Here is a 24,666-nt window from a genome sequence, read left to right as displayed (position 1 = left end):
CTGGAGATCACAAAGGTTGAAAAATAATCATAATTTAAAAAAATCCTGGAAATTGAAGATGATGAAATAAGTGAATGGAAGTAGGTGAGCTGTAAGCTCAGTGGAGGCCAGGGATGGGTAAACAGCTGAGTTAAGAGGAGCAGCAACCTTCTGGCCAGACAGCAGGCTCTCCTGAACCAGTTTGCACACTGTAGCTCTGGATTGGGCACAGCAGACACTGCTGTCTGTGTTGCCAAATGAGGAGGGTGCACAGGAGAAGGATGGATACTGCAGGGTCTGTTTTGGAGGTGGATCATGAGAGACAGAGGGAGAGGCTGCAGGAAATAATTGAAGAATGAATACAGGAGCTGGATGTCATAGGATCAGAACTGTTAAAGGACAAAAACTCTGAGCTGATGACTTGACTCTTTCAGTATTCTGTTACAGTAAGTATTTTTGAGTGTTCTTGGCCCTCAGAGGAGGGCCACAAAGATGAACAGAGGGCTGGAGCACCTTTCCTGTGAAGACAGGCTGAGAGAGTTGGGGTTGTTCAGCCTGGAAAAGAGAAGGGTCTAGAGAGACCTATAGCAGCCTGAAAGAGCTACAGGAAAGATGAAGATGGACTTCTCACAAGGGCATGCAGTGGTTGGACAAGGGGGAATGGTTTTAAACTGGAAGAGGGTGGATTTAGTCCAGATATAAAGGAGGGGGCACACCTCTGGAGTCACTGGCACACGTTGCCTAGGGAGGTACTGTCTGTCCTCTCCCTGGAAGTGTTCAAGGCCAGGCTGATTTGGGCTTTGAGCAACCTGGTCTGGTGGAGGTGTCCCTGCCCATGCAGGGGGGTTGGAACCAGGTGATCTCTAAGGTCCCTTTCAACTGAAATAATTCTGTTATTCTAAGATCCTGTAATCTAAATATTTCTCTTTGATAAGTCTGCACTGTTATGTGTAGCTGCAGAGAATAATTGTGACACGTCCTTATTGGTTTGGGCAATATTTTTTTGTTAGCTTGAAAATCTTGACAGTGATGTTAGAAAGTCACAGGGAAGAGTTGGGTGCCTTATTCCCTCTCACTCTGGTGGGATTTAGGCATAAAGGTGAGTGACAAAGTTTTTTTGTCTCATTAAAGAATTAATCTTGTGCTGCAATATTTTGGCGGAGGAGAAAGGAGAAGGGAATGTCTCCATCCACTTCTTCAGTTAACTGTTGTATGCTTTGTGCTCAGTTTGCTTACAGTTAAACTTGGTATCATGAGGGATAACTAGGGAAATGGTCAGTTCTCAATTCTATCATCTATCAAAAATAAAGAAAGGGGGTTTAGGCAGTGTTCAGGGAAGCTTTCTAAAGGATCCTCCTGTAGTGAAGACCTTGGTGGAGTGGTGTTGAACTTGTTTCGTATTTGGTACAAAATTACTTTTATTTTAAAAAAAGTACTGTAGCTTGGTTTGGTGCCAACAGATTGCAGTGACCAAGCTTTACTCAAAAAGAATTGAACATCTCTGATAATTTCACTTCTTTCTGTAGACATGCTTATTTCATTTTTTGGATTTGAAAAGCTGCTTAGCAGTTTTAAGTCAGGAAGGAGACTTCTTTTAGGAGTCAGATGACCTTCTTCCCATCTGCATGGGAGTTTTATGGATGTTTTGCATATTTCTCTGAAACTTATAATGTCTGCTTCTCTGGAAGTACAGTACTGGACCAGTGGTCCTAAGTGGTAATCAAGTGTTGAAATTTCCTACTGAAACACAAGAAGAGGTTTTGGCAGGACTGGACAAGGGCTGATGAGATCTAGATGTTTTTGGTACTCCTCACGTGTGAGTTTTTGGGGATTTTGATCTGTGTTTGTAGAAGCAGGATCAGGTTGCTCATGGGGATGAAGGGAGGAGGTGTATAAGGTGGAAGTTCCCAGCATGTGTCAGGGGAAAGGCCATCTGCTTCACTATGTGTCATCAGTGGGGATAATAAGAAGAAAGCCTGTTGGCTGAATTGTGTGGGTCTTCACTCTGCTTTGGTAGTGATAGAATTTGTCTGAGTTCAAGCTGCCTGTCCAGCTAATCTGGGGAGCTGCAGGGGAGCTGCCTCCAAACTTGACATTCCAGTTGAAGCTTGACTGAGAGCTGAAACGTAGCTTCTCCACCCTGGGACTGGCAGGTAAAAGGGAAATTTTGTTCCATTTTAGTACTACAGGTTAAGGAGTAGCAATCCATACAATCCATACTACTGTGTAATCCATACTACTGTGTTGTCTCTAATGGAGGATGCCATAATTACTGAAAATATTACTTTTGCTGTAGAAACTGTTGGTTGAAACTTTTGTTATGGGTTTTGTTCTTCCCTCTGGCTTTATCTGAGTTCTGAAACAAGTGTCCCTTTCTAGAAGGAAAGTGGCAACAAACTGTTCCACTGGCAGGATAAACGTAAAGAACCAATTTTGTGTTTTAGAGCCTAATTATCTCAGCCATGTAATACAAGAAGCCAAATGTAGTATTTTCCTTTTTAATCAATTACTCATCTCTTCTTGCAGGATCCTTCATCTGTGCCAAATTCTGACAATGCCTTCACACTCTTTTATGTAAAATTCAGAGCAGCTGCTCCCAAAGTCAGAGTAAGTAGACTGGTAACTAACTGCTAAAAAGGAAGCTGTCAAAATGGGCTTTGAATTTATTAGTAATGTGGGTGCAGGGACTGTGTGTTGTACAAGTGTGAATTTCCAAAGGCTGCGTAGTGTCCATGGAAAAATACTGCAAACTCTTCCAGTTATTATAAAAAATCATTTGCTGATAATATTTTTTTTCTTTTTATTATGTAGACTCTTATTGAACAAGTAGAGCAAAGAACAGAAAAGATGCCAGAGTGAGTATGTCTACATAACTTATTTTCTGCAATTTCATGTTTTGAAAATCTTTACTTTTGTTTCAATACTGTTTAATTCATCATCGGTTTGAAAGAAAAGTTTGAAAAATAGTAATTACTTAGACCTAAAAAAGGGGGTATTAGAATGAATTTTATGTTTTCCAGAAAAGAGCCTTCAGGATGCAGTTACTGTTTAAATTTCTTGTCTAGGTATCAACAAGTTCTCAATGAAATCCATCAGTGTTACCTCGACCAGAGGGAGCTTTTGCTTGGTCCAAGTATTGCTAGCACTGTTACAGAATTAACCAATCAGAACAACAAAGATCATTGTGCTCTGGTAGGTAATGGAGTTGGGATGTTGTGGGATTTTGTTATGTTTTAATTCCCACCCACCACCAAGTAAAATGTACTTATTTAATTCAGTCAGTCACATACAGAATTGCCTCTTTTGTTTGTGGCTTTGAATGATTAAAATTTGACTAATATTTTCCAAGTAATACATGTTTTGTGGAAGATTACTCTGTAAAAACTCAACTACAAACCTCACAAAAGGGTATTTGCAAAAGCAGAAAATGTGGTTACTTAAATTTCAGCAGAAATAAAAAGGGACAAAAGTTATAGTTATCTCAATGATTTTTAATTTCACAAAGCTTCAATCTAATCATATCTGTAATAGTAATAATAATATTACAGTGTTCAATATACTGTAGTAGTATATAATAATTATAGCTGTAATACCTCCTGTGGTACTGATGAAAGGAAAATAATTTAATAATCAAGTATTTTTTTTTTTCTGTGAATACAGGTGCGAAGTGGCTGTGCCTTTATGGTCCATGTGTGCCAGGATGAACACCAGCTTTACAATGAGTTCTTCACAAAGCCAACACCAAAACTGGAGTAGGTTGTACATGCTGGTTTTGTTTTACTACATGTTGTATTTACTGTGCTGTGGTATAGCAGAATGTTGTAAGGCAAACAGCAAGGTTGTCTTGAAGTGGCTTGGTAAGAACCAGTAAGAAAAAAACCCAATCACTTTTGATGTTCTTTTGGTTTTTTTTTCCATCAAGCAAAGTTGATGGTTTACATTCTCCATAAATAATCTAAGTAATGTAAATGCCCTGTAGATTGTCTAAAAGAGGTAAGAGATGTGCATTTGCTTTGGAAATAACTGTAGAGGTTACATTGCTACAGCTCTAAGCTGTTTTTGTTACTGCCTCTGTGCCAGTGGTTTGCACAGTCAGTTGCAGAAGTGCTTTTCATTTACTTGAGTTTAAATAGATAAGCTGAGGTACTCCAGCCATTTTTCATCAAGGATTTAGTTAGGGAGTTTCCCTTAGTGCCACAGAATATTTGTGTGTACCTATATGTGGCCTGAATGGAAGGCAAGATAATGGACATCTGACAGGGACACTGTGTATCTGCTTGGCCTAGATCTAGCAGAGTGACAGCTTTTTTTCTTTACATGGTAATTGCATTTTAAAAGTATTGTCAGTTTTTTAGAAAAGACCTATAGCAATAGAACAATTGAGTAGATTATTCCCGATTTTCTCCAGTTTTCTGGTTTGTTTTAATAATGACTGTTGATTTCATTATTCTGAAATTTGGGTGGGTCATGTTGCTTTGCTATGAAGTTCATAAATAGAGTATATTCCTATTAATACAACCAAGACACTGGTTATGAGTATTGTATTCTCTTAAGAGCAGCTTGAGGTGAAATACTGGAAAAAATACTGCCCACTGCCCTACCTCTTCTCTAAAACTAAAGAAAGACCGTAAGTGCTTAAAGCCTTACTAGAAATAAGCAACAGTGCCAGAGTAGTAGCAGTCTTTATCTTTTCTGAGAAATTAAGGTCTTGTGTGGGATATTCTCAGGATGTGAGGTAACCTGACTAAACTGGCTTAAGAACCAATTTAGCCAGCTCAGTCCAAATCCTGAAGTAAACAGCCCAAATTGAAATCAGTGTAAAATGTTGTTCAGGCAGGAATTTCATCACTACTGCTCTTTGCACTGGGAATGAGAATAGGCTTTGATTGGTTTTGAGTCTTGATGGAAAGTAGTTACACCCTTTCAGAACAAATAGCAACAAATTTATTAGGTTTGTTTTTTTCTGAAGTGCTGAGGTGCTCTTAAGGTAGAATAGCTAGGTCTGTGTACAGATAGCAATTTACCAAAAATCTAGCTGATTTGAGATCTGAGGTTGAGTATTGTATTTAATAACAAAGCTGTTCAAACTTTGTTTTTAACAGGGAGAGTTACTATTTTATCAAGTGGCAGCAGTAAAGAAACATTCAAAATGTTTCCTTTTTGACTGTTTTTGTCCATGATCAGGAAGGAAGTGTCCTTGTCCTATTGTCGGATGTTCCTTTTGAATTGGAAAAAAAAAAAAATTGTAGTGTAATAAACTCAACAACTGTACCACAGTGTAAATATTTAAATATTCTTAGTGTTTATGTTTCCAAGTCTAAGTGGGGAATTACTTGAATTTTCATCTACTGGCAACACCATTAATAGCTAATCTGTGACTTAGTGAAGGGAGCATCAAGAATGGCAAAATGTCTAGAATGAATGCTACTGGTGTCTGAACCAAGATACTCATCACTTTAAACAGGAAAGAAAAGCTTAAATAAATAAAAGTGGGGTTTCTGGTGTTTCATATTGCATTGATACTGCAACTTCAGTTAGATTGGAGAGTGTGCCCTGCAATGTTGAAAGTTGTTACAGAAAAGATTACCAAGCTTCTCCTCAAGTGTCCCTCTTGTGTTCCTAATTCAAAAGCTCCAAGTTGAGTACTTGGAATCAGATGAGCCTGTTCTCTAGGGGAAATTTGGGATATGATTCTGAGCACAGCAGGAGCATTTCTTTACACAGAAGTTGTAAAGGGTAAACCAGTTTGCAGGATCTTCTCTTTGTGAGAGGTTGAGTTGTTGGTTGCTGTTTTTTCATGATTTTAAAGTGATTTCAAGACTGCAGCAGCATTTTAAGCAGTCAGTATTCTGCATCTCTCAGAAGACTTTGTAGGAAATCAGCCGTTGATGTTTTAAGCAATCTTTTCGTAAGTCTTCTATGATACTATGTTGCATTGTTTTCTCAGCCTCCTTTTAAAAATCTTTGCTGTAAAATGATCTGTGTTTGTGATAAAATGTTATTTTGGTATTGTGGGATCCTGAAAGTGTTTTGCTTTGTTTTGTTCTTTTTCTTTGTAGTGAACTCTTGGAGAAGTTGTGTCTTTCATTGTATGATGTCCTAAGGCCAATGATCATCCATGTCATTCACTTAGAAACACTTTCTGAACTTTGTGGGATCCTCAAAAATGAGATGCTTGAAGATCATGTACAGAACAATGGTAACTCAGAGATGGAAATTATTTTTAACTGTCTTGTTAACTGGAAAAATTATTAGGTTGCACAGGCCAAAACCAAACCTTGTGGGTTGTTTTTTTTTCTTTCTAATGGCTCTTAGCCACGTCAAAGATGAGTTAAATTTATTTTAAATAAATTATTGGTTTTCATTTATAATAGATAGGTCTGTATTTACGGGGGGGTGTGTGTATTTTCATTTAGATTGATGTTACAGACTTCTCTTGTCTCTAGACTGTACAAATGCAAGTATTCAACCAGTGCATGGAAGTACACCAGGAGTGACTGAAATGTACTTTTCAAATGAACGAATTGCTTCCCTTGCCCCTGCTAATGCATCACCCCTGTAGATCTCTGCATACATGATGATAAAGCAAAGCAAACCACATTTTTTCTTTCTTCTTGACATATAGTGATAGTCTGTTTTCCAGACTAGAAACTGTAAGTTCAGCAGAGATAGCTGGTAGAGATTTTTGAGTTTTGGAAGTGTTCAAAGGTTTTAGTCTCATAGAAGCGAGCCAATCAGAAAAAAAACCCCTGGTATCTCCTTTTCTTAGTAGGACCAATGCTTAATGGAATCATTATTCAGCATATATTTATAACACAGCATATGTATATAGCATACATAAGATGTATATAACAACACATCTTTTTCTCTGTGACAGTCAGTATTGTAAGGAATTACTCATTTTCCTGGAAGTAGAATTGTAGCCCTATTGAGAATGAGGAAAAAAAATGGTGATATAATCTCTTAGCTAATCTTATGTGACTTTCTATTACTTAAACTCAGACTGGTACAATAGTTCTTAAGTTGGATGTGAGCAGCTTTGGTTCTTTTGTTCTGGTAGGTAGGTAGATGAGTTGCTTTTCAGCTTCTGACAGGACAGTTCCACTGCAGGGATTGGCTATGAGAGAACCAAAGCATGTTGGTTTGGTATCCTAGCAGAAATGCCACTCCACATACCCAAGTCTTAAATGATTGGAATGCTTAATTATAACACGGTGTTTGATGGGATCAGTGTGAGATTTTATTTTCACAGTCCAGTTAAAATCTGGGGAGCTGAAGTGACTGCAGTGTGAAGTTCAGGATTTCCTTTTCTGTCACAAATTTGTCTGCGTGCCACTGTTCCAAAAATAGTCTGACTTCATCTACAGCAAGCGAGTTTTGTGGTGGTTCTATGTATGATACTTCAAACTTTTGAGTCTATAAGCTTGTTTTGTAATGAAATTAAGAAAGTTTATATCTTTTCTTCTTTATCAGCTGAACAACTGGGTGCCTTTGCAGCTGGTGTCAAACAGATGTTAGAAGATGTACAAGAGCGTCTTGTCTATAGGACACACATTTACATTCAGACTGATATCACAGGCTATAAGCCTGCTCCAGGTGATCTTGCATATCCTGACAAGTTGGAAATGATGGAGGTATAGCATCAGCTTTTTGATTTGTGGGGTTTTTTTCATATGCAGTGTGTATAATTGTGCAACACAGTGCTCTGCAGATGGTGTTTTCCAGTTATTAGGTGTATTTATATTATTTGCACTATCAAATTTGGGAAATGTTGAAGCTGTGTGTATATATATATATATACATACATATATGGGGTAGAAAAAATTCAGATCTAATTATACCTTACTGTGTTCAATTCTTGCCTGTAAAGAGACAATCACTGTGATACAGTTCTGAGTACTCAACTCATGTTGCTATAATCTTGTCTTTATGTGGCTGAAGCTTTTATTACATTAGAGGTCATGCTTTGATCATTCTAAGGGGCATTTTTAGGTTTTGAGGAAAGCATTTACAAATCTTGAAGCCAGTGAGTTTGTAAAATATTTGCCCTTTATACTGAAAGTTTAAGGACTGGAAGGCTTTGGAAGAAGAAAAAACAAAATATTGTAGTTGGGAAGCCAACCACACAAAATGTAGCTAAATGGGATCACTCCATTCAGAACAGCTACTTACCAGAAGTTTCCCCAGTATAACTGGAGAACTTCTGAATTTTAACTATAACTTCTGTGGGCAAGCAATGCAGATTCTTAATGTACACAAGGCCTTATTTTCTAATTAAGAGTCCTATGGTCATTCAGTTAGGAAGAAGAAAGTGAGTTTTAGGGCTCATTCTAAATCAAGAAATTATGCAGCTCTTCATATGTCCTCATAAGACTCCAGTTTTTGCCTGGTTTGATATTAATTTTGCTACTTGATTGCTTTTAAACCTCAAAACTTTACTATTTAGAGAGACTTTCTGAGTAAATGAATTATTAAAATATTAAAAGCACAGAGCAGAAATATTTCTGGTGCTGTTCTGCTCAAATATTAATGCAGTTCTTTGCTCATTCTTGCTGCCTCGTTGCTTTGAAGTAGACCAAGTAGTGAAAAAGGTTGAAGTGTGGAAGTGTTGAGTAATGTTAGGGGAAAACTGTTTGTTAAACTTCTGCAGGGAATAAACTAGAGAGTACTTTGGGGTCATCTGCACAAATTATTTATTGAACTAGAACCATCACAGAAATTATATGTATGAAATGCAAGGGAGTGTTGAATTCAGTTCCCCTATTTTTTAACTTCTCTTTCTCGGTGGTTTTACTAATGATTATTTAGAGATCAATACAAACAGGCAAAGTGGAAAGAAGAGTCATCTGCAGCCCTTGTGAATCTTAAGTTGTTGTTGATATGTTTCTGCTACTCTTTTGGAAACATCTGTCTTTCTTTCTTTTCATGTAAGTTTCTTTGAAACACTGAGGAGCTGATTGTAGCTGACACCTTTTGCAATTTAATGTGCTGTTGATTGTAATGCTGCTTAAATTAAGGAGGAAAAAAATACTAACATTTTGTGGGATATCTTCCTTTGCAGCAAATTGCACAGAGTTTAAAAGAGGAAAAGAAGAAGGTGCCATCTGAAGCTTCATTTTCAGATGTCCGGCTAGAAGATCCCGAGTCCTGCAGCTTGGTTAAATCTGGTATGAAATATATTCCATTTTATGTAATTAATACATAAAGTTCACTGAGAGTGAGGATTAACTTGAACCATCATTGAGAAACTCGTATGTATCTTAAGAGGGTTTCTGACATAGAGAAATTTATAAGGTATTTTGAGATGTGAACTTTGTCTGAGGGTTCTTAATTAGTGGGATTTTTTTTTTTAAATGAGAAACTACTTAATCGTGTTTTTTCATGGTGTTTCTTTATGCTTGCAGTGCAATTTGTGTACTTTCTACAAAACTGAGCTTCTGAGACATCTACTTACAGATGCTTCTGTTTGTTAGCTGTGCCAAGATGAGAATAATGTTTTGGTGTGTCAGGCATCTCTCTTAAATTAATGCTTTGAGCATCTGGGAGCAACTTTGCATGTGCTTTTACCTGGGAGGGTGACTTCTTCCTTAAAATGTGTCCCACTTAGCAAAATGAGTTAGTAATTTTAGCTGTTTACAATAATTCACAGTATAGTCCCTGACTATTCAATTACCTGACCCACGTGCCTGTAAATTACAGTGAACTGGAAGCAAATTCCATGAAATGTGACTCTTGATGTCAGTCATTTGACTGTTACAACCCATTAAATTTTTGTCTTAAGATCTATGAAGAATTTCTCTCTTTATTTTATCATTGTGCAGACTGGCACAGTTATTTTTGCCAGCACCACCTCCCACTGCTCTTTATCCATTGTTTCTCATATTCCTTTGATTACCTGTTTTTTGTTTTTTGCATTTGGTTTGCAAGGTCTCCAAAGGTCTTTCTGGCTCTTTCTAACTGGGCTTTACAAATTCTGTTGAGTGGAGTTCATCCTGCTTCAAAATAGGTGTGTGGCATTCACAAGTCCTAGAAATCCCACCTGCATTTAGGAGACAGAAGCAACACGTATGGTGTAATTTGATGATAAATGTCTGAGATAATTGGGATTATTTACCTTCAAAGGTGCCTCTTTCCCAATTCAGATCCCACAGGAGTATCTGAAGTGACTAATAAATAGCATAGGAACCTCAAACTGACAACTAAGGTCTTCCAAGTCTCCTAATTACTGTGACAATAAATTTGTTGTTGCAAAAGGTAGAAAGATATTGCTGAATTATTTTAGACAATTCCTGCACACAAACACTTCACAAGTGCCTGTTCCATCATTAGGTAAAACTTTTTTGAATGGCTGCTAATTGGAATCAGAGTTCTGATGTTATTGACTCAGCTGTTTCCCAGGATTTAAGAACAAAATGAAAATAATTACAAGACTGATGTCTGTCAGATGTTGTGAAAATCCATTTTGAGCATACAAAATTATTGCAAAGGTTACCCAGGAGGGGAACTGCTTAATATTTACAACCTCCTCACGACAAAATTGATTTTGCCATTATTTTTGCTGTTATTACCATGATGTTCAAACCCTGTGCTTTATGCAACTATTTAATCCATGTAGGATTATTCCCAGCAGAAAGAAAAGCATGAAGAAGTAAAATTGATGGAATAAGTATTTTTTTTTTCTTTTTTTTTCTGACCATCTCTTGTAGTTCTGTGATCACTTTATTTTCTTTTTCATTTTTCCCCTGTGCTTGTTTTTTTCAGTAATTGTTTGGCTGTTTCAGCCATTGAGCTAAAAAGGGTAGGGGTCACTGGAGACATGCCCATAAAAATAACTCATTAAAAAAGGTTGAGCTGGGCTATTCCTCAAAGCCAGTTCATCTCTTTCACAGCCGTGTGCTACATACACATCAGAAATCCACTACTGACCTGCTCAGGAAAAAAAAAAGAGCTAACTTTTTTTCTGTGTAAATAAAATAGGTCTTTATACTGACCCACAGTAATAAGGGCAGTCAATATTGTAGTCTTTTTCATCTGAAAGGACAAACGGGCAAGGTTTTCATGGGTATATTTTGCTTTTAAACAGGTTCAGCAGAATCCCTTAATCCCAGGCACCAGACCATGATTTCACCAGCAGATCTGCATGGAATGTGGTATCCCACTGTCAGAAGGACTCTAGTTTGTCTCTCCAAACTGTACAGATGTATAGATGTAAGCAAAAATTTTTTTTTTTAAGTGGACTTAAACATGTTGCACCATTTATGCATACTGTCTTTGAAACTGGGGATGGACAATTACTGGTCCCTGTTATCTGGTACTCTTTTTGCTGCTACCTTTGTATAAAACAATTGAACTGACAAATGTAGGCCATCATTTCCAAGATATTTTTGTATGTGCAGAATTAGAAAAAAGGCAGTGCTTTGTAAATCTTGCTTTTTCTATTAGAGTAATACTTTAGTGTCTGATGTTGAAGATACCACAGTATAGTTGAGCTAATAGGACAAGAAAAAATAGAACATTTTGGGTTGGGTAGAGAGAATGTTCTTAGTGCTGAAATTCCTGGGTGAATGTGCTTTGCAGGACATCAGACAAGGTGTTGCCTCTGGTCTTAGAAATGGTGACTCTACTACTTCATTTTGAAGATGTTCTCAGAAGTTTTTGGTGGCACATATTTCAGCTTCTAAAATGTAGGAAACATTTCCAAAGTTAAGACAGTAGGAATCTTCATGTCTGACAGAAGCAAGAGAGGCATTTACTTCACAAGTACTTTGAGACTTGTCCTTTAGAGTCAGTTCTGTCACCTAACAGCATGAAAAACTAGTAAGTCTCTGAGAAATATGATGCCAGTTGTTTTGCTTCTCTGTATGTATTATGTCTTTATCACATGCATTTCATGCATTTCAAAATATCTTTAATAAGTGTTAGGTGAAACTGCTAGCAAGATGCTATTTGCTTAAAAGGAAGCTGGAAAATATTAATACTTTATTGCTTAGTATATCAGTCTCATAAAGATAAATGAGTATTTTCCCTTGTTTCCAACTAGACCTTTGGAGAAAAGGTAATTTTTGTGTTGTTTGCAAGGCTCATTTCTAGTGTTACCTACACAGTGATGTACTTATCTTTTCAGTGAGATTTTCTAGCAGAACTGGTTTGCTTTGTCTGCACCCTGTAAATAGGAGAAAACATGACTGGAGTGGCACCAGCAAGTCTTGGGGTAGTCAGGGCTGCCATGTACTGCATTGGAGTGCTGGTGGAGGCAAGCTGTGTTCCTACAGCCAGCTCAGCCTTGTGGTCTAGTTGTTGGCAGCCTAACAAGCTGTTATTCCATGTCACCCAAGCCATGGCAGCTGTCATGTTTGTTCACTAACCTGGGGAGCACCTGAGGTGATTGGAGTTTGCTTGAGGTTGTGCTCGACCAACCTCGTGTGTCAATCGCTCACACAGGTTGTAACCCTGAGACATGGAGTGTCCAGGCAGGTTCCCAGTAAGCCTTGTTCATGCCATCAGCTGTGAATGCACGAGGTGTCACTGACCATGTCACCACCTGGGTGCAAATTCAGAGCCAGGGGGTGGACAGGGTACACCTGCATCCAGCCTCAGTGCTGGAGCGTGCTTTTATGTAGGAAGCTCCATCCTGTCTGATGGCGTTGAGATGGTGTTTTGGTAGCTAAATAGAGGTCTATATACTGGTAAGCACATCCTTCACAAGCTGCAAGGCTTTCAAAGTTCTGCTTAAGCTTTGCCAACACCTGGTTTTGGTTTTGTTTTGGTCTGATTTCTCATCCCTGCAGAGGGCAGTGTTTCAGGGATTATCGCAAGAGGCCTTATCTGCCTGCATCCACTCGCTGCTGGGAGCTGCTGATTCCATCAGCAAAAACAAGGTCAGAATATCTGCTTTGGGTATGATTTCTTTTTTTCTCCCATGTGTATATCTAAAGCAGTGAAGGGGCTTCTGAAATCACAGTGAAAGCATGTTGCTCTGCCCCCAGAGTCCTGATGGATTTGCTAGCTTGTAGTTAATGTAATTGTAGTTAATTTAATTGTAAAGCAAAGGTAATAATTCACATACGAGCCTATCTGAAAAGGTGGAATTCAAATTGTAGCAATTGTGTTTACAGGCTGCTCTAACTTACGTGAATTCAATCAAGTGATACCTAAAGAAAAATTTCTTCCTGAAGCCTCTACTCCCTGTATTTGTTTTCACTGCCTGTTAATCTTTCTCTCTCTCTCCATTGTTTGAATTTTGAAAAATCATTGTAAGGATTAAATTAACTGGGAGTACAAGTGCTGTAGTGATTTTCTAATTCCTAACAGGCAGGAAGTCAATTTAAATCAGCAACAACAACAAAAAAACCAACACAAACAAACAAAAAACCCACCAGAAACAAAATTAAGAAGGAAAGTCTCTGTAGGCTAAAATGGTTGGATTTATGTCAGGGTAACCATTCAGTAATTAAAAAGTTTTAGTTGCTGCTAGAAATGAAGAGCTGTTTTGAAGCCGTTCTTTTGAGAGTCCAGAAAAATATCTGTTAATGTAGTGTCTTTAAAAGGAAATTCAAACCCTGTTTCCTCTGATCTTGAGAAATAAATATGTAATTGATTCAGAGTTCTATGATTAGTTATCCATTCCAGCACTCTATATTGGATGAGCACTGACCTAAAATATTGCAGAGAATCTCTAGATAGGTTGGCCCAGGACTGGGCTCTGTACCACTTTTTTCTTGATGCATGTAAAGTTAATATTATCTAGTGAAACAGTGCCTGGAACTGTAATAATAAAAAAAAAAATTAAGAAACCTTTCCATCATTTATTTTTGTAAGCATTTCTGTTTGTTAAAGCTGCAAATTTAAATCTAATTTGTTCTTTACCGTTCTATTTAAGGTTTTATCAAGGAAAGTTCTCTTCCAGCTTGCCAAAGCAAATTTGAATTCTTAAGTCCTCCTCCATTTACCTCAGTGATCCATGAACTACAAAGATTAAAGCAGCATACAGTATAAAATGCAGAGCTAAAATAACAAGCAGTGCAAAAGTGATCATCTCGGTGTTTTGAACTTGGTCTTCTTTTATTCCTTGTATCTTTGCTGAACTGTTTAGAAATTACCCAAGCTTTGTGTTTAATGACATGAGAAAAATGCCTTGTTAGACCTTTGCACAATAGCACAGTTAATCAAGGTTATTACAGAAACATTAACTGTTTGGCTTTTTTTTAATCATGGATAAAGGTGAAAAAAAATTTAGAAACTCATGTTTTTCAACTATAAATTATATTAATTACATGCAATAATTCCTGGCTCTTCTGGAGAGTAAGTATTTATCTTTCAAATAGTGGATACCTGTACTTAACATAGTCATTTAATAATATGGCTCTGTAATTAATTCTTCTAAGAAATGTGAATAAAGTCTGCTTCTGTAGAGCAGTATGTTAGGAACAGTACAGAACTGGGATTTGTTGATCACAGAGTATACTAAATGGCACCACATACTAATGAAAAAAGCTTCTTAGGAAGATTCTTAGTATTAATTTTGTTACAAGGACTAACTAATAAATGTGGAGGTGTTGAAACTTTGGTCTTCATTTAATTGTTTGGTTTGGGTTTTTTTTTTTAACGTAATGTATGTTCTTTCTCTTGTGCTGTAGACCCAGGTTGATGGACAGCTTTTCTTAATAAAACACCTTTTGATTCTTCGTGAACAAATTGCTCCTTTCCACACTGATTTCACCATTAAGGAAATTTCCCTGGACCTTAAGAAAACTAGAGGTACTGAACAGTTGCTGGCTACAGAATGGGATGGGCTTGTCCTCCCTTAACATGCCAGCAGAAGTTCTGGGTTTATTTTATGTTCACTTGCAATGACCTATATGCTTGTTCTAATCTCTTGCTTTGTTCTTATCTTCTCTGGTTAAAAAAAAAAAAAAGGATTCTCTTATTCAGGACAATCCAGGATGTACCTAACAGGTTCTTATTTATGTATGAAATGCTTTTTGCTGCTTACCTAACTTATTTATGCAGTCCTTTTTAAGAAGATCTAAGTATTCTACATTTGTATTGCACAGAGATGTCTTTCCCCTTTTTCTGACCCTTTAAAGGAATACCTATTACATTTACTGCTGTTTAGCAGGTGAATTTAACCATACATAGTTGGCTTGCCTGGGACAGATTAAGATTTCATAGACCTTTCTGTGATATGTTGTTTTGGAAAGGGTTTCTTACAGTGAAGTTCAATAAGTAGTATTGTTGGATAGTTTTATGTAGTGTGTCTGTTCTAGGAAGGGAGAATGGACAGTAGTGGCCATGGTCGTGATTTTTAAAACTGTACTGCAATTCTTTGTAAAATGCATAAATAAAAATTACTCAATAAAAGAGTGAGCTCTCATGCATTTGCCAGGTTTATAAAGATAATAGGAAAAATAGTAGGAAGCATCTCAAATTTTGCCTCTTCCATTCCTGAAGAAAAAGCTGAAGAAATAACTTTTCTTTGCTGCTCTCTAATACACTGCTGTTTCAACTCTGAACCAAGCAATTCTTACACTAACTGTTTCACCTCTTGCATTTGAACATTAATGAAACCTCCTACCTGTTGAGTAGTTTCTAGTTGACTGGAGGTTAAAGGGTAAATACATCCTTTTGGTGTCTTGTCCTGGCTGACACATGAGTTTGTTCTTCATCTTTTAATTTAATTGAATAAATTCTTGTGCCAGCCAGTACTTTGCAGTTGATAGTGGTAAGTAATGGAAAACCTTTTATTTATATTGTGCATTGTTGAAAAGTTGTACATTATTCTTAATATAATGTCTTCTAGCCCAGTAGGGCTCTTTTATTTGGGATGAACTGTAGAAGAAAAATAACACAGCTAGTAGGAGTTTTGCTGTGTTCTGGTCAAGCTTTCTGTGCAAAGATTTAAGATTTCATGTGGGATTTATAGACAATGGGACACTGTTTAATGCAGAAGTAAGGATTCCTCTCAGTTCTTTTTTGAAGTAGTATGCTAAGGTGTGCATAACTGAAGTATACAGTGGGGGAAGTGACTTTCACACTGACTATCTCATAGGGTTCTAATCATGAACTCTTTGAATTGAAGTTTCTGGGAAATAACTCAGAGGACAAAGTTAATCTTTCTCTGAGCTTTCCTTTAACTATGTAGGAGTGCAGACTCTTAGTTCAGGCAAAACCTACGGGTCAATATATCTGGTATTCCCTCTGTTTAGTGCCTTTGACATCTCTTCTTTAAAATGATCCTAGGGCAATAAGACATACTGATAGCTGTATTGATAATGTTCTTTTTTCTTAAGATTGACTAGATTTTAGTTTTCCAACTGTAGGACTTATTTCATTATCTTGAGTTACTTACAGACATTATCCCTCTTGGGACTTCTGTAGAGACCATAAACATGACTGTATCAACCTTGATGTTTTGTTGTTTAATTCTAACAAAAATAATTAAGCAGAGGAAAACACAGTCATTTCATGGAACTGTATTTGGTTTTCCCAAACAACACGAGCCAAATTCTGTATATTTTTTTTAACTGCTCTACTCCATAACTTATGTAAAAGTCTTTCACTTGTAGGGGTAGTTACAAAAGGAAAAGAGCTCATGAATGTTACAGTCCTAATCACACAAGGTCATTTCTTACATGTAAATGAGTGATTAAAGTTTTTAATCACTGGAGCTGAATCCCCTTGACTTACAGCCTGAGTGACTTTCTGGTTCACAGATGCAGCATTTAAAATCCTGAACCCTAAGACAGTTTCAAGATTTTTTAGACTGAACAGCAACAACGCCTTGATACAGTTCCTACTGGAGGTAATACTGAGTCCTATTGCATTAAGAAAAATGGGGTTATTTAAGCGGGTGGTGATCTCTGTCAAATAAAAAGGAGAGAATTACTGTGTTCTCTTCAAGGGTACTCCAGAAATCAGAGAACATTATATTGACTCTAAGAAGGATGTAGATCGTCACCTGAAATCAGCCTGTGAGCAGTTTATTCAGCAGCAAACCAAACAGTTCATAGAGCAGCTGGAGGAGTTCATGTCAAAGGTAAAACATGTTGTATGTTCATTGACCTAGCTGAGACACTGGTAGGACAAGGGAAATAGTATTTATCTTGGGTATAGAGGAAGCTGCTACTTCTTTCTCAGTAGCAGAAGATGATGGCATTTCCCACTGCAAAGCCTTTTAAAACCAATTTTGGGTCATGTGTGTTCTCGAGAGAGGTCTTAAAACTTGTCTGTGAAGTGCATTGAAAGTTTCTCTTCTGAGCATATTTTACACCAGTGAGGTGCTGCTGGCTGAGCAGTACTTTCTTCCCAAGTTCTGTTTGTGACAGAAATTCCTGATAAAAGTTGGTCAGAAAAGATTAGGCATCCTAGGGGACAGGGAAAAAACCAAACAGTCTTGGTAAGTACAATTCTTCCTAGAACCTGCTCTAGAGCTCAGGATTTCTGGGCATCTTGAGAAAGCCATGCATCAGGATATGTTACTTCTGGAAAGTAAGTGTGATGTGGATCCTTGTGTACTGAGAATAAGTGGTTTTACAGCATAACATATCAGTAATTGGGGCTACAGCATTGCATGGACATCACAAATATCCCAGCTGTGGTTTTTTTGAGAATTTAGAAGATTACAGTATTAAATTTGTCATGCTTGTCATGCTGGGGTGAGGGGCCAGTAGTGTGCCCAAAATATAGATATGTAACCAGTGAGATTGATAGATTGCCTACATGATGCTAGTGATTCAGTGGGAGTCTGGGGAGCTGAACTAACCTGCTTAAGTATAAATCTCTTTTGAGGTTTCTTCGTATCCTTGGATGCCTGAGCATCTTTGTAACTGTAATCCCATTTTGAATTTGACTTTCCCCAAGTGATGATGATTGTAGTTTTGAATTGCATTTCTGTCACGCTGCTTCCCCTGTGGATCATTAAGGCAGTGCATAAAGGAGAGAGAGGAGGGGGAGGTTCTGTAGACTGCAGCATCTACAAGACTTGTGCAATTGCTACTCGGTCACTTTGTTGTGAATTCAACTGAAAGAAACATGATTTTGTTGATTGTATTTGTTTTAGGTGGCTGCTTTAAAAACAATGGCCACTCAAGGAGGTCCCAAATACAGCCTCTCACAGCAACCTTGGGCACAACCAGGTATTTGCTTTGCTTTATGTTCACGTTACCTCAGAGATGCTTGTAGGCCAATAAAACCACTATCATTTACTACTTTGAGACTTCTGAAAACTTCTCATCTAATGGAGAAAAAGGCTCTCTCCAATCACCATTTTTAGTAGAGCAATAAAAGCTGCATTGTATGGGGCTCCAGTATTTCAGAATGTCGTTTGTCTCTTGTGCCTGACTTTTAAAGCATAGCAATCAGAAAAACTGGTCAGATTTATTTGGACTGTGAGACTGTGATTGATTAGGAAAAATTCTAAATACCTAAGAACTGTCCACCTTGTTCTTCAGAAGCCTGGCTTCTGTTTTTACCTGTTTGCTAGTTTAAATGTCTTAGGATACATCTAAATCAAACCCTGACAAACTTCAGAATATGCATTTAATTTGTGCAGTAGATGAATGACTTGAGTATTTCTCAAGCTGTGCCTGTTCTTGAATGAAAACAGCATTTCTGCAACTGCATGTGGAATGTGCTTAAGGAATATCTTCATTACATCAAGATAAAGCTTTTGCTTTTTTAGGAAAAAAATTAATCTACATTGAAGCTTTTATTGTCTGTACATTTGGTTCATTTTCAGTTTTGCTGTCACCATGCAAAACCAGAATCCAGCTTTGTTTCCCTTCTCTTAAAAATGTAAATGCAAATGCTTCATAGGAACACTTGGGGTAGTTTAGATGTCCCTGGGTTGCTTTGCTTTTCACATTTCAAAGTTGGACCTGAAATCAGATTATTCCACTTCATACATTGGAACCTTCGTGTTTTTAAAAAACAAAACCATCCATATTAATTCATAATTCAGTGCTGTTTCGTGGGTCAGAGACTCTCAAGTGCTAACTTGAGCTCTAGTTAAAATCTGCTGCTTCTTCAGGAGTATTTTTAATGTTTTTTTGGAGATAATTATGTGTGTAGAGGCAGCTGTAAGCAGAACTTCTGCTGTTTCTTGTTTGCAAAGCAGGACTAGGTAGAAAATGCAGATATGGTAGAAAATGAGGAAAAAAAGTAACATAATGTTTTAACTCCTGTAATTTAAAGCTATGAATGAATTTTTCCTCTGTCCTTTAAGCAAAGATCTTGTAAAACCATTAAGGTATCTAGCCATAAAGAAAGAAGGTCTTGTCTGAGACAGGATTCCTGTCTGGTTGATTCAAAATACAGATGGCTGTACAGCCTTTTGTCTTACAGACATGGCCTGTGGTCACTAGGGAGAATTTAGGATACATGGTTCTCTTTGCTAACACTATTTATTCCCCAGCAGTTTCTTTTCCAGGCAAGTTTTCCAGGGGAGGTGTATGTAGAACTTTGTTGCTGTTGGGAGACTGTGACTTCAGGAACCTCAGGAGGGATGTGGTAGCAATGGGTTGGGTTTGTTTTCTGCTGGGAAAGAGGGGCTGCTGTCTTGAGTAGGTTCCAAAAGAAAAGCCTTGTCTGATGTGTTGCAGTTGTATGATGAGTTGATGCTGCACAGCCAAGTAGCCCCCTCTTTCCCTTCCACTCAGCCCTGTGGTTATGGTCAGCCCCAGTAAAGTGGTGTTCTGGAGTGCAGATTTCAACCAGCAGGATGCCACTGTAGCCTGTTAAGCATCTTTTCTTTTATTTTCAGCAAAGATCAATGATCTGATCTCTTCCACTTACAAGACCATAAAAACAAAGCTACCATCAACCTTACGAAGCATGTCATTATACCTGTCCAATAAAGATACAGAATTAATTTTGTTTAAGCCAGTTAGGGTGAGTATTGCTAGATGTACTTCAGCATGTTCTCCTGGAGGTGCTGGGCCTTCATGTAAAGATTAAAAAAATAATTTTGTGGGATTCTTTACCTTATGTATTAGTGTGCGTGTTGTTATATCCATAGTATAAATCTGTATAAATGTATGAATTCAAGCTGTCCTCCTCTCCACTGTAGTCAGCTTACAGCACAGACAGACATTACAGGGAAACAGCTGCTTCCAGCTGGCACCATATGAGTTACTATAAAGAAAATTAACTCTGTCCCAGCCAAAGTGTAACCTGGTCTGTTATGCATGGACAGAAATAGTGGCAGCAGAAAAGATGAGACAGGTCCAGTGGGAGACCCACTGTAAATTGACCTGAAAGAAGCAAGCTTGAGTTTTAAACTTCTGGGTTAAGTCTGTAGGACTCAGTGTTTCAGCTTAGCACATCTTAGCTGAAGTTTTTCTGTCAGCCAGCATGGGTTCCTTGTGGCTGTTTTGGGGCTTGTTTTAAAAGAAAAGCTTGTAGAGCTTGAGGGCTTCTCCATTTGTGGTCAGTTCAGTAGCTATTCCCAGTATATTGTGCTTATTCTGGTTCATGTTTGAGATGTGTGGTTTGTTTTTTAATACTGAGCTTTTTCTTTTTTTCCTTTAAAAGAATAATATTCAGCAAATGTTCCAGAAACTCCACGCTTTCTTAAAGGAAGAATTTAGTAATGAAGATCTCCAGATCATAGCTTGTCCTTCAATGGAACAGGTATATATTGAGGCTGCTAGTTTGATCAGTTGGTCTTTGTGTTTGACTTTTTAAAAAACATTAATTTTTCATTTTTAGTATTTTCAGAATTCTGAATCCTTATTTATTTATTTATTATCCTTCGTAGTTGTGGATGGTTAAATTTGGGGTTTCATCTGAACTCTAGGCACTCAGCTAAAAGGGGTTTTTATTTGGGTTTTTAATGAATGTCCAATAGAATTGTTAGGATGGTGATGGATGTTGATGGAGTTTGAATTCTACAACATTGTGGCAGAGTCTTGCCTATTCTGGGCATTATCTTTCCAGAAAGATATCAAAGCTGGTGAATACACCTTAAAAAGCCTCTGCATGTGAAAGCAATCTTACTTTTAATGAATAAAGCAAGCAACAACTTTTACCTTTAAGAAGCATGAGAGAGAATTTTGGGAGCTCATTTGAAGTAAATTGCACTGGGGAAATGTGCAGATGTTTATGGAAATGTAACCCTTCATGAGAAGGTCTTTAGTCTCAGAGATTATTTGGTTTAAGAATTCTCTGTATTAGTATGCTCTGACAGAAAACAAGTAGGTTTTTAAAAAATCTCACTTTGACCTTAGTGATCCAGGGAATGTGAATAGAATCATTATTATCCCAGGATGCCAGTATTTAGACAGATGAACTAATTTACTCATTAGAGGACATTGTATGCAGTGTATGTGGCCACAGGGATGTCAACTGCTAACCTGGAGCACAGAGTGAGAGTCATGCTCTGAAAAGAGGTGGGGTTACCTTAGAGGAGGTGGCTTCCTCCAATTGTTTTTAATACTTAGGATCACTTCTACACTGAAATCTGTGGGAAACCAGATGGTAATATGTGGCAAATAAATATTGTCAAGGATCTCAAATGTGCTTCAGATATCTAAGATGGAGATTGTTTTGTGTGGTTTTTTTTTTTTTTTAAATTCCTTGACAACTCATGATGTCATCATAGAAACTTTGACACAGCAGATTGTGACTGCTGAAATCATTTGTTATCATGGGCAACAGTCACATTTTAAAAGGCTTATGAGTAGGCATTGGCCTGGGACCTTTGACCAGTTGTTTTGTAGCTGTCTTCTGATTCCTCTAAGTCTCTCCATGTGCTTCCTAGGAATCCTGTTTAAAGGTAAAATAGAAGACACCAGCTCTGAAACTTAGCTGCTCTAATGTAGGTTTTCCTTTCATCTTTCAGGTGAACTTACTTTTATCAATGTCCAAGTAGCCCAACAATGATGCTGCTTGAAATAAGCTTCAGCTGCTTGCCAGGCAGTGAAGGGAATGTGAAGACATTTGCTTGAAGTAAAGGAAGGATCCCACTGTGCAGTCCACTCTGCATCAAAGCTATTGAGGCTGCTTAACCCTCTTAGGGGAAAAAAAAACCAACTCAACAAAAATCCAACCAACAGCAAACCCCTCAGCTTTACTGATTTGTTAAAGGTCTTCCTGTTCATTGGCTTGAGAAGGGGTAAGAAAATGAAACAAAACCCCTTTGTTGGATCGCTCTTACGGAAGCTCAGTTACTGCCTTATCCAGATGTTTTCAAAGTTGAAATCCTGGGGGTTTTTTAATGTAAAAACCTTTCTTCCTTTCTTGCTTTCCTTTAGTAACCTGATGTTTGCAGTGAAAACCACACTTTGAAAGACATGCTGGTAATGAAGCACAGGGAATCAAATGGGAGTGGTAATAGATATTTGCCAGATAAGCACATTGGTATCACAATTTGACTTAAGCAGGCATGCTCCAATTTTCCTTTAACTCACCTGAAAATCCTGGTAATCCACCACATGCATGACCATAATTCAGAGATTTAGTTGGGAGAGCTTTTTTTCCCCACATGTGAAGCATTTCTTGAAACACTGGATGTGCTGGTTTTCTTACACTGTTGTGGCTGGGAGCTGTGAGGTCTAAACCTGAAGTTTCATACCCTTAACCTTCCTCCATGTAAAGAATCTCAATTCCTTGGGATTTGCAATGGAAAGCTGTGCAATATAATTTCTCTTGTTTCTGAGGGAACTGCATATTTTCAGATGCTTTACAGCAAAGCTTAGCATTGAGATTCTCAGGTACTTAGTGTTAGGTTACTGTTCTGGGGTTTTTTTTTTGCCTTACCCAAGATCGAATGGTGGTGTTGCATTGGTTAAATTAGGGACTGGGACTTGTACAGCATTTCTGTGCTGGAGTAAGTGCTAATCAGGGTGTGTAGGGATGCCAGAAATGGAATGTGCAAACCTGTCAAATCAGCATAGTAAAGAGGGGTAAGTACTTGGAAACTGGTAATCAGTGCATGCTGTTCAGTCTACATTAATTGGTCATTATTTTGAAAAACTGTATGCTAAACACTCAGCCATTACTCCAGTGAAACACTACAAGCAGCTTTAGGGTGTCTCAGTGCATAGAAAAAGGTGGTGACTTACATTTTTAACTTACTTATAAAACCTGTTCTGTAGTTTTAAATATGTAGATCCTTTCATGCACATCAGTGATGTTTTGATTTAATTTTCCTGTTACAAATCACGTGGCTGGAGAATAAGATGGTAGGATGTAAAGCTACCACAAGAAGTGTTGCAACAGTGGTGCTGAGGTACATGAATGGTACTCCTAGGACCTTACATGACTCCTTAAAAATGAACTAAAGGACCTAACAAGGAAGAAAACTTGCCCTTTGTTTTTACTGATATTAGAAATGCAGGCTGTAAGATAATGTCTGGTGCATTGTAATATATGTATATTTGTTTTTTTATAAAGTTTTACAGAAGGACTGCACGGTCACTGTACAGAGTAATTACTGACTTAATACAAACATTGTACAGAAAAGATGTGAAGGGTAAACAGTTGCAATAGTCACTCCTGTGCTTGGGATCTTTCTCTCTCTTAGAGTACACAGACAGCTCTGGGACAGCTGGTGGAAAGATTAAAAGAGCAATCAGTTTATACAGCCTGTTTGCTAAACGAACATTTGTTTAAACATGTACAGTTTCAGATATTTACGTTTACAAATAGTGTAAATACTTTCAAAAGATTAATTTAAGATGCTTTATATTATCTGACTAGAAACTTGCTGTTTTTAATTTTTTTAAATAAAAATGTTGCCTCCTATTTTGGTCCAAGAGTAAAGCTTTATTCTGTATCCTGAGGCTTGTTTGTCAAGGTAACTGTAGTACAGAGACAATAAACATCTTGTAAGCACAGGCAGTGCATCACTGAGAGAAAGTGTTCTTTTTTAGCAGTAAGAGAACTGACTTTATTTGGCACAGATGTATACCTGAGTGCTGAATGTACAGCTAATTGTTAAAGTAATGCCTCTTTATGGTTATAATAAAAGTAAATTTGTATTTTCTTTACTGACAAATGATCTTGTGTGACTAAATGGGCTCTTTGTTTGCAATTCTGTTAGGGAGAAGAAACCACAAGTGTAAAACAAGACCATAGTTTAACTAGTTACTAGAGAGAAGACCTGTGGGCTGGTGGCAGAAAGCACAAGAAGTGTTGTATTTGAAAGCTGTTCTTGTTGCATGGTTACAGACACATCTAGCACCTTTCTTATTCCACACACTCTTCTTCTCAGCCTTGGTGTTCTAGAAACACATCATCCAGTGACTTGTGGTTTGTCCCCTGTAAAGTCAGCATGAAGCTTCCCTTCACCCTCTGGCTTGGACAATGTCATTGGAGTGAGCTGAGGCCGTTCATGTGGTGGCTCCAGGGAGATTCAGCCTTGTGTCTGTGAATGGTGCTTTCTCCTACCCTCATGGATTTTTATCCTCATTGAACACTGAAACCAAACCAAACCACTGATCAAATCAGATCATTGATGTGAAGACCTGAGCAAACCAAAAGAATCATTTGGCCCCTTTCAGTGGTGGCCAACCATGCTGCTTGGCAATGAGACTTAGGGTACCACCTACCACCCCCTGGAGCCCTGATACCCAAGAGACCCCTCCTTTTGATTACCTTTTGTCCCTGTACCCAAGGTGGTCCTATTTGCCACCACTTCACCAGCACTGGTGTCTGGCTCACTTGATACAACATGTTCCCCATGTCCAG

General features: G+C 37.8%; 1 protein-coding gene across 2 annotated transcripts in view; it reads left to right on the top strand.

Annotated features, from left to right (window-relative positions):
- Positions 1-23,974, top strand: part of COG3 (component of oligomeric golgi complex 3) — a 31,376-nt gene extending 7,402 nt beyond the window's left edge. The window contains exons 8-23 of one of the 2 annotated variants that reach the window (XM_071739710.1): positions 2,506-2,586; positions 2,791-2,834; positions 3,045-3,171; positions 3,640-3,731; positions 6,039-6,178; positions 7,453-7,613; positions 9,041-9,146; positions 11,063-11,187; positions 12,768-12,857; positions 14,616-14,736; positions 16,692-16,780; positions 16,880-17,014; positions 18,038-18,113; positions 19,739-19,866; positions 20,509-20,607; positions 21,818-23,974. In XM_071739710.1, coding sequence (XP_071595811.1) covers positions 2,506-2,586; positions 2,791-2,834; positions 3,045-3,171; positions 3,640-3,731; positions 6,039-6,178; positions 7,453-7,613; positions 9,041-9,146; positions 11,063-11,187; positions 12,768-12,857; positions 14,616-14,736; positions 16,692-16,780; positions 16,880-17,014; positions 18,038-18,113; positions 19,739-19,866; positions 20,509-20,607; positions 21,818-21,847 — 1,644 coding nt within the window. In that variant the 3' untranslated portion in view covers positions 21,848-23,974. The remainder of the gene's footprint in view (positions 1-2,505; positions 2,587-2,790; positions 2,835-3,044; positions 3,172-3,639; positions 3,732-6,038; positions 6,179-7,452; positions 7,614-9,040; positions 9,147-11,062; positions 11,188-12,767; positions 12,858-14,615; positions 14,737-16,691; positions 16,781-16,879; positions 17,015-18,037; positions 18,114-19,738; positions 19,867-20,508; positions 20,608-21,817) is intronic. The other variant, XM_071739716.1, reaches the window with a different exon arrangement.
- Positions 23,975-24,666: the final 692 nt, after the last annotated feature.

Source organism: Heliangelus exortis, chromosome 1 (assembly GCF_036169615.1).
Source record: "Heliangelus exortis chromosome 1, bHelExo1.hap1, whole genome shotgun sequence".
NCBI classification, from domain to species: domain Eukaryota; kingdom Metazoa; phylum Chordata; class Aves; order Apodiformes; family Trochilidae; genus Heliangelus; species Heliangelus exortis.
Note: the sequence above shows the minus strand (reverse complement) of the source record. Positions and strands in the feature narration are given on the sequence as shown.